At 40.2% G+C, this 15680-nt stretch overlaps 1 protein-coding gene across 1 annotated transcript in view; it reads left to right on the forward strand.

The window, feature by feature from the left end:
- The window catches only part of TRAPPC10 (trafficking protein particle complex subunit 10), a 53965-nt gene extending 43768 nt beyond the window's left edge, over nt 1-10197 (forward strand). The window contains exons 17-23 of the mRNA XM_083362454.1: nt 989-1218; nt 1731-1831; nt 2351-2477; nt 4193-4363; nt 4991-5168; nt 6031-6225; nt 7472-10197. Coding sequence (XP_083218580.1) covers nt 989-1218; nt 1731-1831; nt 2351-2477; nt 4193-4363; nt 4991-5168; nt 6031-6225; nt 7472-7710 — 1241 coding nt within the window. The 3' untranslated portion in view covers nt 7711-10197. The remainder of the gene's footprint in view (nt 1-988; nt 1219-1730; nt 1832-2350; nt 2478-4192; nt 4364-4990; nt 5169-6030; nt 6226-7471) is intronic.
- The last annotated feature ends 5483 nt before the right edge of the window (nt 10198-15680 follow it).

Here is a 15680-nt window from a genome sequence, read left to right on the forward strand (position 1 = left end):
TCAGTGAGTTAGGATGCTGAGCTTGTCGATCAGAAGATCAGCAGTTTGGCGGGTCGAATCCCGAGTGCCGTGTAACAGAGTGAGCGCCTGCTACTCGTCCCAGCTTCTGCCAACCTAGCAGTTCGAAGGCATGTAAAAATGCAAGTAGAAAAATAGGGACCACTATGGTGGGAAGGTAACACCACTCCGTGCACCTTTGGTGTCTAGTCATGCCGGCCACATGACCACGGAGATGTCCTCGGACAAGCGCTGGCTCTTCGGCTTTGAAACGGAGATGAGCACCGGCCCCTGGAGTCAGAAACAACTAGCATGCATGTGCGGTGGAACCTTTACCTTTATATATATATAAAGTGTGTGTTTGTGTGCATATGTATGTGTATGTAAGTGTATGTATGTGTGTGTGTGTGTATACACACACACACACTATGCATGTGTGTATAAAAATTACTATATTAATAGAAAATTGATGTATACCAAATTATGATAATTTATACCAAATTATAAGCAACCAAGCAACCATTAGTAAAACTTTTGTTTTATTTGCCTGCAATATAATACAACACACATGCAGCCTATTCTACATACATAACCTTTAATTTTCTCATAACGATAATGTAGAAAAACTTTGCTCAGCTATTTTTCTGACTAGCAAGGAATTTAATTCCTATTTTATTTTGAGTACTTAACTCCCGCTTCAGCTTAACCAATCTAAAGCAATAGAATTTGGGGAATGGCTAATCACTAATGTGGTGCTGGCTCGTTGGAAAACACTTATTCTCGTTCTGCCTCCTTTCCCCCTTGAAACAGTTGCAGTGCTCAGAACAAATAAAATAAAACTGTTGAAAAACACATGCTTTATTTCATGCTTGGAACATTCAAAACAGTTGTTTGGAGGTCAAAACAGGGTTTGCTTATATGTTACAAGCTGAATAGTTAGTTAATTCAGATATAAATTATAGTCTCTAATTTATATTTCATACATTTGCAGAAAAGGTATCAGAAGCATCATTAGCTGTTCGGTCATCTGAAAAAATCACAAGCATCGGTTTACCAATGGTTCCTGCTTACCATGTGATTACCTTTGAACTTGAAGTTTTATACTCGCCATCAGTCCCAATATGTATGATGGAAAATGAAAATCTATCAAGTAAAGAGCGCAGGAAAAAAGGCAAAGAGAAAGAGACATCTTACAATAGCATGACTACAATTGACCAAAAGGTAAGAAATTATGAATAAAGATTAATATTTAAATTAACTAAAAATGAAATTCAGATGTCATTATTATATTTCAAACTGGCAAATACTACTGCATTAATAGTCTGCTGCACAGCTTTTTTGATCCCTGAGGATGTTTTGCTAATCTTACAATGTTTCTGTATTGTTTTGCATTATTTTTTGTTAAATATATAAACATCAATTCCTGAGAAAGCCTGAATAAACTTTTAAGCTTGCTATTCCAACTAGCTTGCTTTAAAATAGTTGTCTTGTGCATTTGATGCAGAGATGAAAGAATTGCAAGACAATAAATCTGTAATAAATAAATCCAGGATTTTGGATTGCAATGGATTGGATGGGATGGGATGGGAGGTGCTATGCTACGCTACTCTATGCTATGCTTTTCACTTATTCTTCCATGCCCAAAATTGAAAAAAAACAAATACAAAACTATTTGTATTTAAACAGAAATTTTAAGCAATATATCAGATGATTTTATTATATGTTTCATATAGGTAACCATTGATTGTCCATGGTCAATTTACTCCACTATTATTTCACTTACCTTCAGTGTACCTTTTAAAGCCAAGCATTCCTTATTATCAGCAGGCACAAGGTAATCTACTCAAAATTCTCATTTTCTATTCCATCATAAAAGCTATTCTTATCAAAACTATGAGTTAGGTAGTTTGAATGAGCAGGAAGGTTTGAAAATACTTTTTAACCTCAAGCTGCCCTTGTGTCCTTTTATGATTTAAGCTGTAACCTCAAACCTTGGGAGAAAGCTATGTTGAATTCAGTTTGACTCTTTTAAGTAGATATGTATAGAATTGCACTGTCAATTGTATTTACCATTCTAACGAGACCTTTGCTTAAAACATCATTTAGACTTAGTGACTATAATCTAATGTAGATTGGCATGTTTTCTCATTTTTTAAAACTATTTTCATTTGGTTAATTCTGCTGCAAAGATGTGTGTCCGTGCACACACACACACACACACACACACACACAGAGAGAGAGAGAGAGAGAGAGAGAGAGAGAGAGAGAGAGAGAGAGAGAGAGAGAGAGAGAGAGAGAGAGAGAAACTATATAGCAATAACTCCTTGTAATAGTTACTTTTTTCTTATTTTAGGAAATATATACAAGTTTGTGTGCAGAACATGTCAGAAATCTGTTTTCTATTCTTTGACAATAATCTCAAAAGTTCTGACATTTACAAAGATTTAAGTCTTCAAGCTCTAAATCCTACAGCTGAACAGGTAATTATTTCACATGTATTTCTTGTAATAATATAAAACGTAGATTTGAACTACAATTCAATTTCACTCATTTTGTTATACATCTTAAAAGTTATAAATATCTTCATATATGTGGCTTCAAAAAAATCAAGTATTTATTTTAAAAATGATTATGACAGCTATAATTTTATTGTAATGCCTGAAAAGGATTTGGGAAGAACAAATGGAATCTCAAGAGTCTCTTATCTCATCTAATGCACCTTTATGGAGAGACTATTAGCTTCAGTTTGGGCTGCTGTTTTTTCAATAATCTTACTGTAAATGCTACTGTGATTATTGAAGAAGCCGTTGAAAGCAGCAATAGAGATGGAGTTTTGACAAAGTATTGTGGACAAGTTCTTTTATTTGACTAGTAATAGTTGAAAACTTGTTTCTGATAATTTGAATTGCAGTTTTCTATTAATACATTTATTTTCCATCCATTGAACTTCTTAAATATTTAGGACAAGAAGAAATTAAAAGGCTAATGCTAGTTGCACTTTTTCAACAAATAAAGAACAAAATTGTCTGCCCTAGAGACTGGGAAAGATTGGCACGTATAAATTATACTAAAAAAAGAATGTGTAAATTTCTAAACCTTTGCATTAATTCCTGATACTAGCAAAGTTTTTGCTTAAGAGCTTGTAAAAAAGAAATAGAAATAGAAAAAAATGGACAGCCAACATCAGAAAAGTTAGAGAACCATGAGTTCAGATAGCTAATAATAGAAAGAGAATGAAAGTTTTGCTTCATTGGCTACAGCAAGACTATTGTGTAAATCGTGTTGTAATATAGAATGTATTGATAACTAAGGAGCATGCAAAACATTTGATTATATTTCTGCAGAATAGTTATAATAAAAAGAAGTAACTGTAGTAACTGGGAAGAGTTTGAGCCTGTTACTTCTGAGGAATTCGATAGGGTACTTAAGCTTTAAGTATGACCAGTCGTGTACTAGATCTGTGTCCGCTTGTTGGGTTAAGGCCTTCCATGAAATGTGTAGTTGGATCAAGATGATGCTATATGCACACTTGAGGGAAGGGATAGTCTCTGTAGCTCTTAGAGAGGCAGTGCCCATCTTGTTAAGAAACCGTTTCTGGATCCAATCCTGTTGGACAGTAGGGAAAGTTGTTGAGAAAGTGCTCTGGAGGAATCAGATTATCGGCTTTCACTTGGGTTCCAGACCTGGATATAATACTGAGATGGCATTGATTTTGTGGATGATGTTTGGCTGGACTAGATAAAGGTAAATGCATTCATCCCAGCCAGCCCTCTTTGATCTTTCAGTGGCCTTCAATACCATTAATCACGACATCCTTTTGGACTAGTTTGGCAGAGGGAAGGGTTAGGAGTGGGAGGCACAGTATTGTAATGGTACTCTTTCTCCTTTTGAGGCCAGTTCCAACTAGTGCTGTTGAGCGGGAGAGGTCTTGTCCTAGACAAGACTTTCTCAGCATTCTGATCTTTCCCCCTGCTCTTATTTAAGATCTACCTGAAACTACTACGTGAGGTAATCTACCGTCAGTATACATCTCTCCCCTAACCGACCAACATTAACTGTTTCTAAGTTAAGCCATTAGTTCTGAAAATACATAAATGAACTCATAATTGCTTTCTTTATTTAAAAATATTTCAGTTTTCGCCAGTTGCTATTCAACACAGTTCTAATGTAATATTCATTAAAAATTCTTTCTCAGCACATCTACAGTAAACAAGCAATATTTTTTGTCTGGGAACTGAAGTGGACAAAAGAGCTTCCCCCATCATTGCAGTGCATATTTTCAATGAACTTTTGTTCTGCACTCTCTGAGGATCACTCATTTTCTCTGAAGCCGTACACTTATGAATTCCAGCTGGAAAACTTTTTTGTAAGTTGTATCTTGTTGTAATACCAGTAGGATGCAATAAGTAACGACAAATTGCATTGAAATTGGTGTAGGAGATGCTATTTTTCTGCTGCAGTATTGGACATCATGTATTGGTTTGTATTTTATATTTGCCCCATTTCTGTCTTTGTATGGCAAGTGACAGTTTAAAACTGCAGCATCAAAAAGGATATATATTTAATTGTGATAGTCTTGTGAGGCTTTCTAGTACAGTATTATCATTGAATTTTCTGCTTATGGTGCAAATCTATACATGATTACAATAAAGCGTTTTATATAATCATTGTTCAAAGAACTTATCATCTGTCTATGGCAATCACCGTTAAGGTTTTGCATTTGGGATACCAAAGATGAGTTACAAAGCGGTTGCTAGCAAAATGTTTGATGTTATTGCAGCAGTAGTAATTTTTATAAATGTCAGTTTTAAATATAAGAAATTGACTTGTATGGGATTCCCCCCCACCCCACCCCGATGCTGTGTTTGTAGAAGCTCGGTGATTAGGGTCTTCTATCCAATCAGAAAAATGGATTATCTCTTCTCATCAGTTTGAACGGTATGAAACGTTATCTCTTGTATATTGACCATAAATATTATTGTACTCCTGCCAGACATTGTATAATGTGAAAGCTGAGATTTCTCCCCCATTGGGGGCAGAATATTGTAAAACAGGCTCGCTCTGTTCATTGGAAGTGTCAGTTACCCGTCTTTTAGACCTCCTGGATGTGGATAAAGATGAAGCATTAACAGAAAGTGACGGATACTGTACAACCAAACTGATGTATGAAGGTTAGTAAATATATATTGCTCGAGACTTAGTTTGGTTATTTATTTGTTGATAACCTACTGAGCCATAATGTTAGTGTCATCTGTCAAAACAAGCACTTTTCTTTTGATATCTCAGATTATTATGTATTTATTAGATTTCTATCCTGCCTTTTGTACAAGAACTAGGGACAGTGTACACAGTGATCAGTCATTCTGTTGGTCCCATGAATAGCAACCCTGTGAGGTGGCATTGAACTGAGCTGAGAGAGAGCAAACTTGCTCCGTGAGTTCTCAGGGTTGAGGAAAAACTAGAACCAAGGTCTTACAACTTCTAACTCAGCACGTTATTTGTTACATCAGATTGTTGTCGTCACTGCAAACAGAAAAGTGAAAATGTTTAGAGAAGAATCTTATAAATGCAGTCAAGTTGATTCCTTAAAAAGTACTAATAGAATCATAATCCTAAACTTTGTAACAGAATTATTTTTCCATAGAGATGATATTTACATGGTAGAAATCAGTGGTTGGATTCCGCCACTTTGCACCGCTTTGGCAGAACTGGTAGCTAATTTTTTATTGCCCAGGCTTAGAATGGACTTCTGGAAGCGGCATCCACACAGAGAACCAGTTGTTCACATACTTGAATCCCACCACTGGTAGAAACATCTGTTCTACTACTGTCTTAACAAGCAGGGATGCTTGAAAATTAGATTTTGTAAATGTTATAATTCCAAGATTGTTTCTTTTAGAAGCATGTTAAATCTGTAAATTTAAGCACCAGGTGATACCAATCTACAAAAGGTTGCCTTACGGGATGTTATCCAGTGTTACATTTTGATACCATACCAGTTGAAGTAATAGTTGCTTTTTCTCTTTATTTTAGTTGTGGATGACAGTAGTAACTGGGCAGTCTGTGGAAAGAGCTCAGGGGTAATATCTATGCCAGTAGCAGTTCAAGCAACCCATAAAGTGCATATGGAAGTAATGCCACTCTTTGCTGGATACCTTCCTTTTCCTGATGTTAAACTATTTAAATATCTCCCTCATCACTCTGCTCACTTTATGCAGCTTGATGCTGGTAAGAATGTGTATATTTAAGTCATGTGAGAAACTGCTAATATAAAATTATAGAATATCCTTTTTCTATAGAGTTCTTCCCTCAAAGCATTATACTATCAAAATTCTTCATGGTTGAAAACATGTATTTTGGGCTAATTTCGTTAGATATTTATGTGGATGTTCCAGTTCTTTAAAAAAATGCTAAATTTAACATGAACAAAAATATTAACTGGACAAAACAGTGCATTATAGGGCAACAATTTTTGTATCAAGGTACTTCAAATAGGCTAACTTGCAGAATGGAATTGAAATTTGGCAAATTTTATAAATCATTTTATGACACAAAAATTACAATAAAATGGTTTATGACAGTACAAATGGCACTGAGCTCTTTTCAAGGCAAGTACATCTCTAAATGTCTCCCTGAATTTTTAAGAACTTTTCCAGTGAAGGCAGAACATTAGAAACTCTTGTCTTTGGTGAAGTCAGAGGAATCTGGTAAGGAAATATCTATGAAACAACGACCCAGCTAAAAAATATCTAAAAATAGTAGGCTTTCGAGACTTCAATAATCATAATCAATAATCATTTCTAAGGTATTATATCTTGTTCCTTATAGAGCCCATTGTTCTGATGACATATAGTTGAAGAATAATTACTTCTTCGAATGCTGCCAATGGTTAATATACCTTTTGCTGGTAAAATTCTGAGTAATGATTTAATCCAGTGTTTTCCAATCTTGACATCTTCTAGTACTAGGGCTTCAGGTTCCAGATTTTTCATCTATGTCTGTGCTGGTAGTGGAATTCTGGGATTTGAAGAACACACACCTGGAAATTGCCACGGTTGGGAAATACTGATCTAATTATTCTTTCTGCACTGAAAGTTCCAGTAAATGGCCTGAATCTTATAAAAAATTTATTTTGATATTTTATTAAGCATATGTATACGTTGCCTTCATGTTAAGTTAAAAAAAGAAACACAAAATTGTGTTATAGCAGATAGCTCTTTTCTTCTCAGGAACTCCTTTACTTAGGAGATCATCTTCCTTAGTTGGGATGCTGGTTTTTTTCAGGCTATCTCTTTCCAGTGAAACTGATGTCATAAATTTGTCGGATTTTCTTCTTATGTTAATATACTACTTTAAATGCATTCATAAATAATCTCTGATCATTTTAGTTGATAACGAGTGCAAGCAAACTAATTATAATCAACAATGTGTAGATGGATGTGTAATAGAGCTTCACATTTTTTGGTTTTTACAGATAGCTGGATTGAAAATGATAATCTCTCTGTGGATAAAAATGTGGATGATCAAGCTGACAACAGTAGCATAAAAAGCAGAGGCAGCATACATTCAACAACCAGTGCAGAACACAAAGGTTTGCCCATGCCCCGGCTCCAATCATTTTGTGCTGGACAGGTCTTCAACTCCAGCTCTGGCATGCAAATCCTTGTCATTCCCAGCAAAGATGATCACATTTTGGAAGTCAATGTCACATGACGTTTCTCTGTAGATGTGTAGAAATATGCACGAGACTTGAATACAAATGCACTTTAAGAGCTCATAACCTGATAGATCATCATTGAGGCATTTTAACACTAATAGGCCTATGACAACTTAGCCCTGACTGGCCCTGGAAACCGTAGACAGTTGTATCAATTTAAATGTACAGTGATGCTTGTAACTGCTAGTTTATATTGCCCTTTTCTTTGTGTAAAATGAATTCTGGGATTTTTTTTCCCTCCGTCATTCTGCTGATGAAATAAAAGCAGCTTACTGCAAATTGATAATTTGAGCAGCTTCAATAATTAGGTTCCTGCTCAAATAATATTTCAGGTTGACATACAGTGTAAGTCTTGCAGTGTGGCAATTAAATACTAAAGTGTGTGCCTTTCTAGTCACATGATTGTCTGATTTCCTGGACCAGGGTACTTTTCCAAATTTCTGTGTAATAGAGTGATTCTTAAACCCATAACTATCTACAAGATTTTAAATAATACATGTGAATATATAGAGATATAGAGATATATATTTATTTCTTGAAGACTTAACTTCTTCTGTGCCTTGGAACATAACAGATTAATCAGTCTGCTGATGCTCTTGAATTTGTACCATATAGAGAACCATTTTGTCAACACATGGGATAATATGCAGAGACACATATACATATATGCATGTACACCTTGATGCAAGTAGTAAAGTGGCACAAAAGGGGTTAAGTTAAAAATTAAACACAATTCATTAAGTTTGGAGTGAAGACACAAAAACTGGTCTAAGATTGTCCTCAAAAGTAATACTTAAGTGATTAGATGTTAATATATTGGGTCTTACTAAATTGATTTTGTTGGATATTTCACTTGATATTTTTAAAACCAAAGTTTGTTTCTTTTCCTGTTACAGTTAACTTATTACGGACTGCAGAGCCATATATATATATAAATATATAGTAGAAGGGCAGGTGTGTATTTATATACACACAAGCTTCCATACTATACTGTAAGCAGAAGAGGCAAGAGCTGCAGGGAGCCTTAATTGTTTTTGCAATCTGGTTATAGATGAATTTAAGGTCCTAGTTTGAATTTGTGGTGCAACAAAAACTACATTTACACCAACGGATTACTTTTTAGTTGTAAATCTATTGTATAAATGATTATTTTGAAATGTCTAAAATAATCTGATGTATTTGTCTGTGTATAATTTGTTCCAGAAATCAAGGACAAAATAAATGTGTTTTTATCGGTGTGAAAATCAAAGCTTGTAAATAAGTTTAATATGTAGAACTTTTTCCAGTTCTTAGAAACAATGTATTTTTGTATATAAACATTTCTCTAAATTTCACTGTAATTATCTTAGCTGCTGCTCATATCAATTATTGGCTTACAGAGTTCCATTATTAGTGCGTATATGTAGCCTCTTAGTAATTAGCCTCCATCACATTCAAAAACAATGATAATTCCAGATATAGGGGGCAAAATAAAATTAAAATCAAAATTCCTTTATTAAGTTGTATAGTGTGTGCATGTGTTCCAAAATTGTGTATCTATTCTTGATTACTTTGCCTACATTCAGAGTAATTGAACTTTATTTTTAGAGGAAATGAGATACCACATTTCTGCTAATTTGTCAATAGCTGTTTTGTATGTTCAGTTTTTTTTCCTTTGTAGAAACTTCCCTGATGAAATTTCCATTGAAAGGTTGACTGTCTCTTTGCCATTTGGTTTATTTTTTAAAAAATGCAAACATCTTTTTGACAATAATTTCTTTAAATCTTGGTCATTTCCTTATAAGAATTAACGAGATTACACAATGAACATATGTATACACGAGTTTTTTGTTTATATAATTTTTTAAACTAGAGATTGTCTTTCAAACAAATTTGAGTATAAAAGTATATTTTGGACATAATGAATAACCTGATTTATTGTGAAAAAATCCAAAGGCAAGGTTTTATTAGCAATTAATATAGAAAGCTTACGTTTGTTGTAGCTTCAGAGCAGCATAAAGTTTTCATGTTCATATTGAAATGACTTCACTAAAATACACCAGAAGTGTATTTTAATCACTACTGAGGTGATAACATATGTATAGAAGGAAAAGATTGCTTTTTGTAAATAATTGATTCAATTTGCAATATATGCATCTGAAAAAAAAGACAAATTATCATATTTGTAGATAACTTTCAAGCCTGTAAATACATGCAGATGGGTTAAAGGAGTAGAATTTTGATGATTTTCACAGATTTGTGATTGGAAAAATTAACTCCTATGGAAATTGTTGAATTTAAATGACATTTGTAGCATTTCCTAATTGCAACTCTGTACAATTTTACACTATAGGTGTAATGTCAATGTAGAAAAGCAAATAGGAAAAAATATCCACAAACATTATTCAGTTTTATTCTGTTTTAAAGCAGTGCCATGAAAAATAGGGAATAAACTGTTAAAACAAACTACTGGATAAAGTGAATAAAAATCTTGAATATTTTAAGCAAGTTGTTCTGATTCTCAACATTTGTGTATATGTTCCTTTGTTTCACATGAAAAACTAAAGCCAACCATGAATTGAGCTTGACTCTTGGTTGACTTCATGGACAGAACTATTTTGTTTTCTTGACAACCGAAGTGTTGATTTGACTTCCCAATCTAGCCTTCAGCCCTGGTATGAAAAGGTTGTCTCCCATCCAATTATATACCAGGGATGAGTCATATTATATCATGCCATTTCACTGCTCGTTCTTAGCACACACAATTAACAAAACAATCTTTAATCTTAAAAACTTCTGGAATATCACATTTCCAACTTCTTAATATTAGAACCCCCATACAACCTGTTAATCAGATTCCAAACTTTGGTATATATTCAACATTATTTTGTTCTAATTCTTCTTAGCTTTCCATAACAGGCAAGGGTGGGTAGGTTTACCATTTGCTGTATCTTGTTTCAGATGACTGGATATTAAAAGACTCTACCATTCTAAGTTGATCTAAGCTTTTCTATTGGTTAAATGTGTTATCTCCCAGTTAATTTCTTTTCCAGATGGAGTTTGACAGAAAACATCATGTTGCTATAAACATAAATAGTGCATGAATCCTGTATTAAATAATTTCTGATTCTTATTTCTTATTTTTATAAGTTATAAAGCAGTCTATGGAGATTCTCAATCATCCAGGTCATGGTTGTCCCAAAGGTGCTTTTCTAAAAGGCAACTGGAAAGCAGTTGTATATATAAAGCAGTCATTTGAGTTGCATCAATTAGCATGTAGGTACTTCTGGTCACTGGATGTTTTAATGAATCTAAACTTTTACATAGAACTATATTTATGCTTTAGAGATTTGGCAAGCAAATATTAAATTTAGAATTCCCAGTGCAGCATCTGTAAGGCATTACACACAAAGTAGATATGCTACGCTGCTTCATTTTTCCTTTTTGCAGTGAATGGCATTGAGAATCATGAAATTCAGGAAAATAGAATCATTTCCTTCCTTTATTTAGATACATTCCCCAGACACATGGACAAATGCACCTAAAAATTTGTGTTTGTTGTAACATAGGAAAAGAAGGTGTGTAGTGGGTCCGACGCAAGGAAGAGACGCCAGCCAGAGTACGTGTTCAGCTCTTTATTGGAAGTGGGTAGCGTACTGGGAATGAGGGTTACCTGGCCTCCTTAAATACCTAGCCAGGTAAGCGGACAGCCAATGGGGTTGGCCCTAGGTTTCCTGCTGAAAACTGGGTTTCCCACCAAAACCGTTCAGGCCAACACCCCCTGGTGGCTGTTGCTATGCAGGTGCCTGCATACATAACACCCCTCCCCCCTTAGAGAAGAACCACATAACAACTATAGAACAATTTTGCAACTAGCTACATAACTATATACACTGTGTGTCAATGCAAGGCAACTGTAGGGTGATCACTTGCACACATAGTCCGCCAGGTAGGCAGGTGTCCTGTGGGGCCGGGTGGACCATCTGGGTGTGGCTTGGCCCTGGGCTTGGACAGCTGGTTCGTGAGGCCTCTGCTGGGTTGAGCAGCGCTGGGTTCAGGAGGCCCTCCTCCTCTGGTTCCTGTTCTGTGTTGTTTCCGGCTGGGCTGACCTCTCCTGGGGTGTGGCTCTCCTGTTGGGCGTGTGTGGTGCACTCAGGGACCCTTCCTCTGAGCTGGTCGATGTGTCACCTTATGTGTCTGTCCCCCTCCACCCCCACGATGTAAGAGAGGGGCCCAGTTTTCTCAACCACTGTCCCCAGAATCCATGGATGTCCTGCCCCATAGTTCCTCGCCCAGACCAGGTCCCCCACGTTGAGAACTCTGTGTGCGGCTGCAGCTGCTGCTGATGGTGATGGTGGCCTATCCGTCTCAGCTGCTACTCGGTCTGGGTGTAAACGGTCCAGCTTGGTGATGAGACGCCGTCCCCATCGCAGTTCTGCTGGGCTCTTCCCGGTAGCAACGTACGGTGTAGTGTGTTGGGCAAGTAGAAATTTTGCCAGTCTGTGATGCCAGTCCCCGCTGATGATGCGACGGAGTGCGTCCTTGGTCGTCCTTACCATCCGTTCAGCTTGCCCGTTGGTCGATGGATGAAAGGGCACGGAGGTGGCATGTCTAATCCAGTTCGCCTTCAAGAACGCCTGGAAATCAGTAGCGGTAAACTGAGGCCCGTTATCAGACACTATTATGTCGTGGAGGCTGTGTGTGGCAAAGGGAGCTCTGAGCATCTGGACTGTCCTAGCCGAGGTCATATTGGGGACAGGGACTACCTCCAGCCACTTGGAGTGGCTGTCCACTACTACTAAGAACAGTTGTCCTGAAATGGCCCTGCATAGTCAATGTGGATGCGGGACCAGGGTGTGTGTGTGGCCTCCCACGTATGTACTGGTGCGCGTGGCATTTCTGGCCTGGATCTCTGGCACGTGTAACAGGCCTTGACCCGTTCCTCAATGTCCTTGTCCAACCCCGGCCACCAGAGGTAGCTTCTGGCCAGTGCCTTCATCTGAACCACCCCTGGGTGTCCCTCGTGTAAGGATTCCAATAGACTGCGGTGGGAATGATGACCCTGCTACCCCAGAGGAGGCAACCCCTGTGTGTGGAGAGCTCGTGACGCCTGGCGAAATAGGCCTGGAACTCAGGCCCCGGGGACTTGTCCTGCCACCCTGTACAAACCCATGATTGTACCCTGCTCATGATGTTGTCTGTGGCTGTGTTGCTGGCAATGTCCTTGGCATGAACTGGGCATTCTGGCAATTCCTGCAAAGCTAGGATCTGTGTTGCTGGTGCCGGGTCTGGTTCAGTTGTATCGAGGGGAAGCCTACTTAAACCGTCTGCGTGGCCCATCTCCTTTCCTGGCTTGTGCACCAGCTTGCAATTGTAAGCTGCAAGGAAGATGGACCACCGGAGCATTCTGGGGGACAGAATTTGGGACGTCTGCCTGTCTGTTGTGAACAGGCCCAGGAGTGGTTTGTGGTCTGTGAAAACAGTGAACTCCCTGCCATACAGATAATCGTGGAACTTTTTAATTCCTGCCACGATTGCCAGGGCTTCCCTGTCAATTTGGGTGTAGTTCCTTTCTGCTCCAGACAGCGTCCTTGAATAGTAGGCGATGGGGATTTGAGCCCCATTAGGCTCTAGGTGACTGAGAACAGCGCCCATGCCATAAGGGGATGCATCGCACGCAATGCATATGGGCTTTGTTTCTATGAAGTGTGTTACTGTGGACTTGTCAGACAGTAGTGCCTTTAATGCTCTAAAGCTTTGCTCGTGGACGGAAGTCCAGGCCCATGCTGCCTTTTTATCCAGTAACCTGTGAAGTGGCTCTGCAATGGCTGCCTTGTGTGGGAGGAATGTATGTAGAAATTTAGCAGACCCAGGAATGCCTGTAGCTCTGCCTTGTTCTTGGGTGTGGGTGCTAGTTTGATGGCCCTTACCTTGGACTCTGTGGGGTGGATTCCCCTGGCATCTGCCCTGAATCCCAAGAATTCTGTGGAGGAAACACCTATGCTGCATTTCTCCCTCTTAAGTTTGAGGTCAGCTGTGCGCAGCCTGGACAGCACCTCCCTAAGCCTACCTGCCAGCTCTTCTGCTGATGCTCCTGCAATTAGGATGTCATCAAAATAGGGGCAGACTCCTGGGATGCCCCTGAGTGTCTTCTCCATAACTTCCTGGAAGATGCCAGGAGCAATGCTGACCCCAAACTGCAGCCTGTTCACCCAGAACGCTCCCCTGTGTGTTACTATAGTCTGAATGTCAGCTGTTGCCCTAGTAACTGTGAATTGCTGGTACGCCTGCGCAAGATCGAGCCTTGCAAAGATGGCGCCGCCTTGGAGGGAAGCGAGAACGTGGCTGACCGTGGGGACTGGGTAAGTGTGCGGGTTCAGGGCGCGGTTCACCGAGCATTTGTAGTCGGCGCAGATCCTTATTTCCCCATTGGATTTGAGGGGGGTGACGATTGGGGTTTCCCACTCCCCCCCATCTACGGGCTCTAAGATTCCCTGGGCCACCAGCTTATCCAGTTCACACTCGATTTTGTGTTTGAGCGCAAAGGGGACTCGCCGCGGCTGGACCCTAATGGGAACGTTCGAGTTAAGCTTGAATGAGATGGGGGGCCCTGTGTACCTGCCCAGCATTCCGTCGAAGATGTCTGCAAACTCCTTGCAGACTGCCTCGACGGAGTCTCCCTGGATCCGGTGGATCCCAGAGACTGTGATTCCCAGGGCCTCAAACCAGTCTAAACCCACCAGGCTGGCTCTCCGGCCCTCTACCACTACAACCTCCAGGTGCTCTTCGCAACCCTTAAACCCCACCGAAACAGTGGCCTCCCCCTTTACCTTGACCATCGAATTCTGAAAATCGGTCAGGGTTAAATTTGTAGGCCGTAATTTAATCTGCTGCTTGCTCTGGCTATTAATATAGTTAAGGGTCTCGTCCGAAATGATTGAGACCGCTGATCTGGAGTCAAGCTCCATGCTGCAAGGAACGCCTTGCAAGCGGATTAATCTAATTTTGGGTTTGAGCAGCCGGCGGCTACCCATGTGGTTAATGGCCAGCCGGCTCTCAACATAGCCAATTCGCGTTTTGGTCGGGGCCTCAGTACCTTCGAACGGCGATTCCTCCGGTTGCAGCTCGTGGATCTCCTCTCAAGGGTGGCAGCTACGACAGACTGCGGCTATGTGGCCAGTTTTCTTGCAGGCCCGACACGTGGCCGACCGGAACTTACAGAGGCTGCGCACATGGTTCCCACCACACCCTGCGCACTTCTGATGGTTGGTGGCGTTGCTAGGAGGCCTGGGCTTGTCTGGGCGTCTGACTCGCTGGTCGGGGGTTGATTTCTGCTGGAGGAGGTCGATGCTCTGCTCGTCCTCGGCTGTGGTGACCTGTTGGTGGATGCTGGCCGCCTGGCTGCCGGTCTGGTTCTCCTGGACTGCTTGGACGGCCCCGCAGGCCGCTTCGTGGGCCAGGATGGCGTCTTCAGCTTCCTGGAGCAAAACCTCCTCTCTTTCGAACAGGCGCTCTTGCAGCTGCCTGTCTCATAGGCCGCAGATCAGCCGGTCCCGTAGGTGCTCCTCCAAGTTCAAAAACTTGCAGGCGATGGCGGCTTCTCGTAGGGCGGCGAGGAATTTGGCACCGGACTCGAGGCGCTGGTCCCTTTTTTCGAACTGTGACTTCGCAGCCACTTTGGAACGCTGGGGGCGGAAGTTGGCGTTGAGCTTGGCCACGAGGTCCTGGTACGCGACGGTATTGATGGCTTCTGGGGCAAACAGGTTCGCAGCGATCTCTAGGAGTGCAGGTCCCCCAATGCAGAGCAGGGCTGCCGCCTTCGCGCCGTCCTCCGAGATCTGGTTGAAGCGCATGTACAGTTCGGCGTGAGCCAGGTACTGGGCCCATGTCTCGGGGTGGCGGGTGTCGAATTCACGGGGTTGTCCGGCCCTTGCCATCGCGTTAGTTTCGGGTCTTGAGTCGTGGATGCGGTGACCGGCATGGTCCG

This window comes from Vipera ursinii (genome assembly GCF_947247035.1).
Source record: "Vipera ursinii genome assembly, chromosome: 4".
Classification (NCBI taxonomy): domain Eukaryota; kingdom Metazoa; phylum Chordata; class Lepidosauria; order Squamata; family Viperidae; genus Vipera; species Vipera ursinii.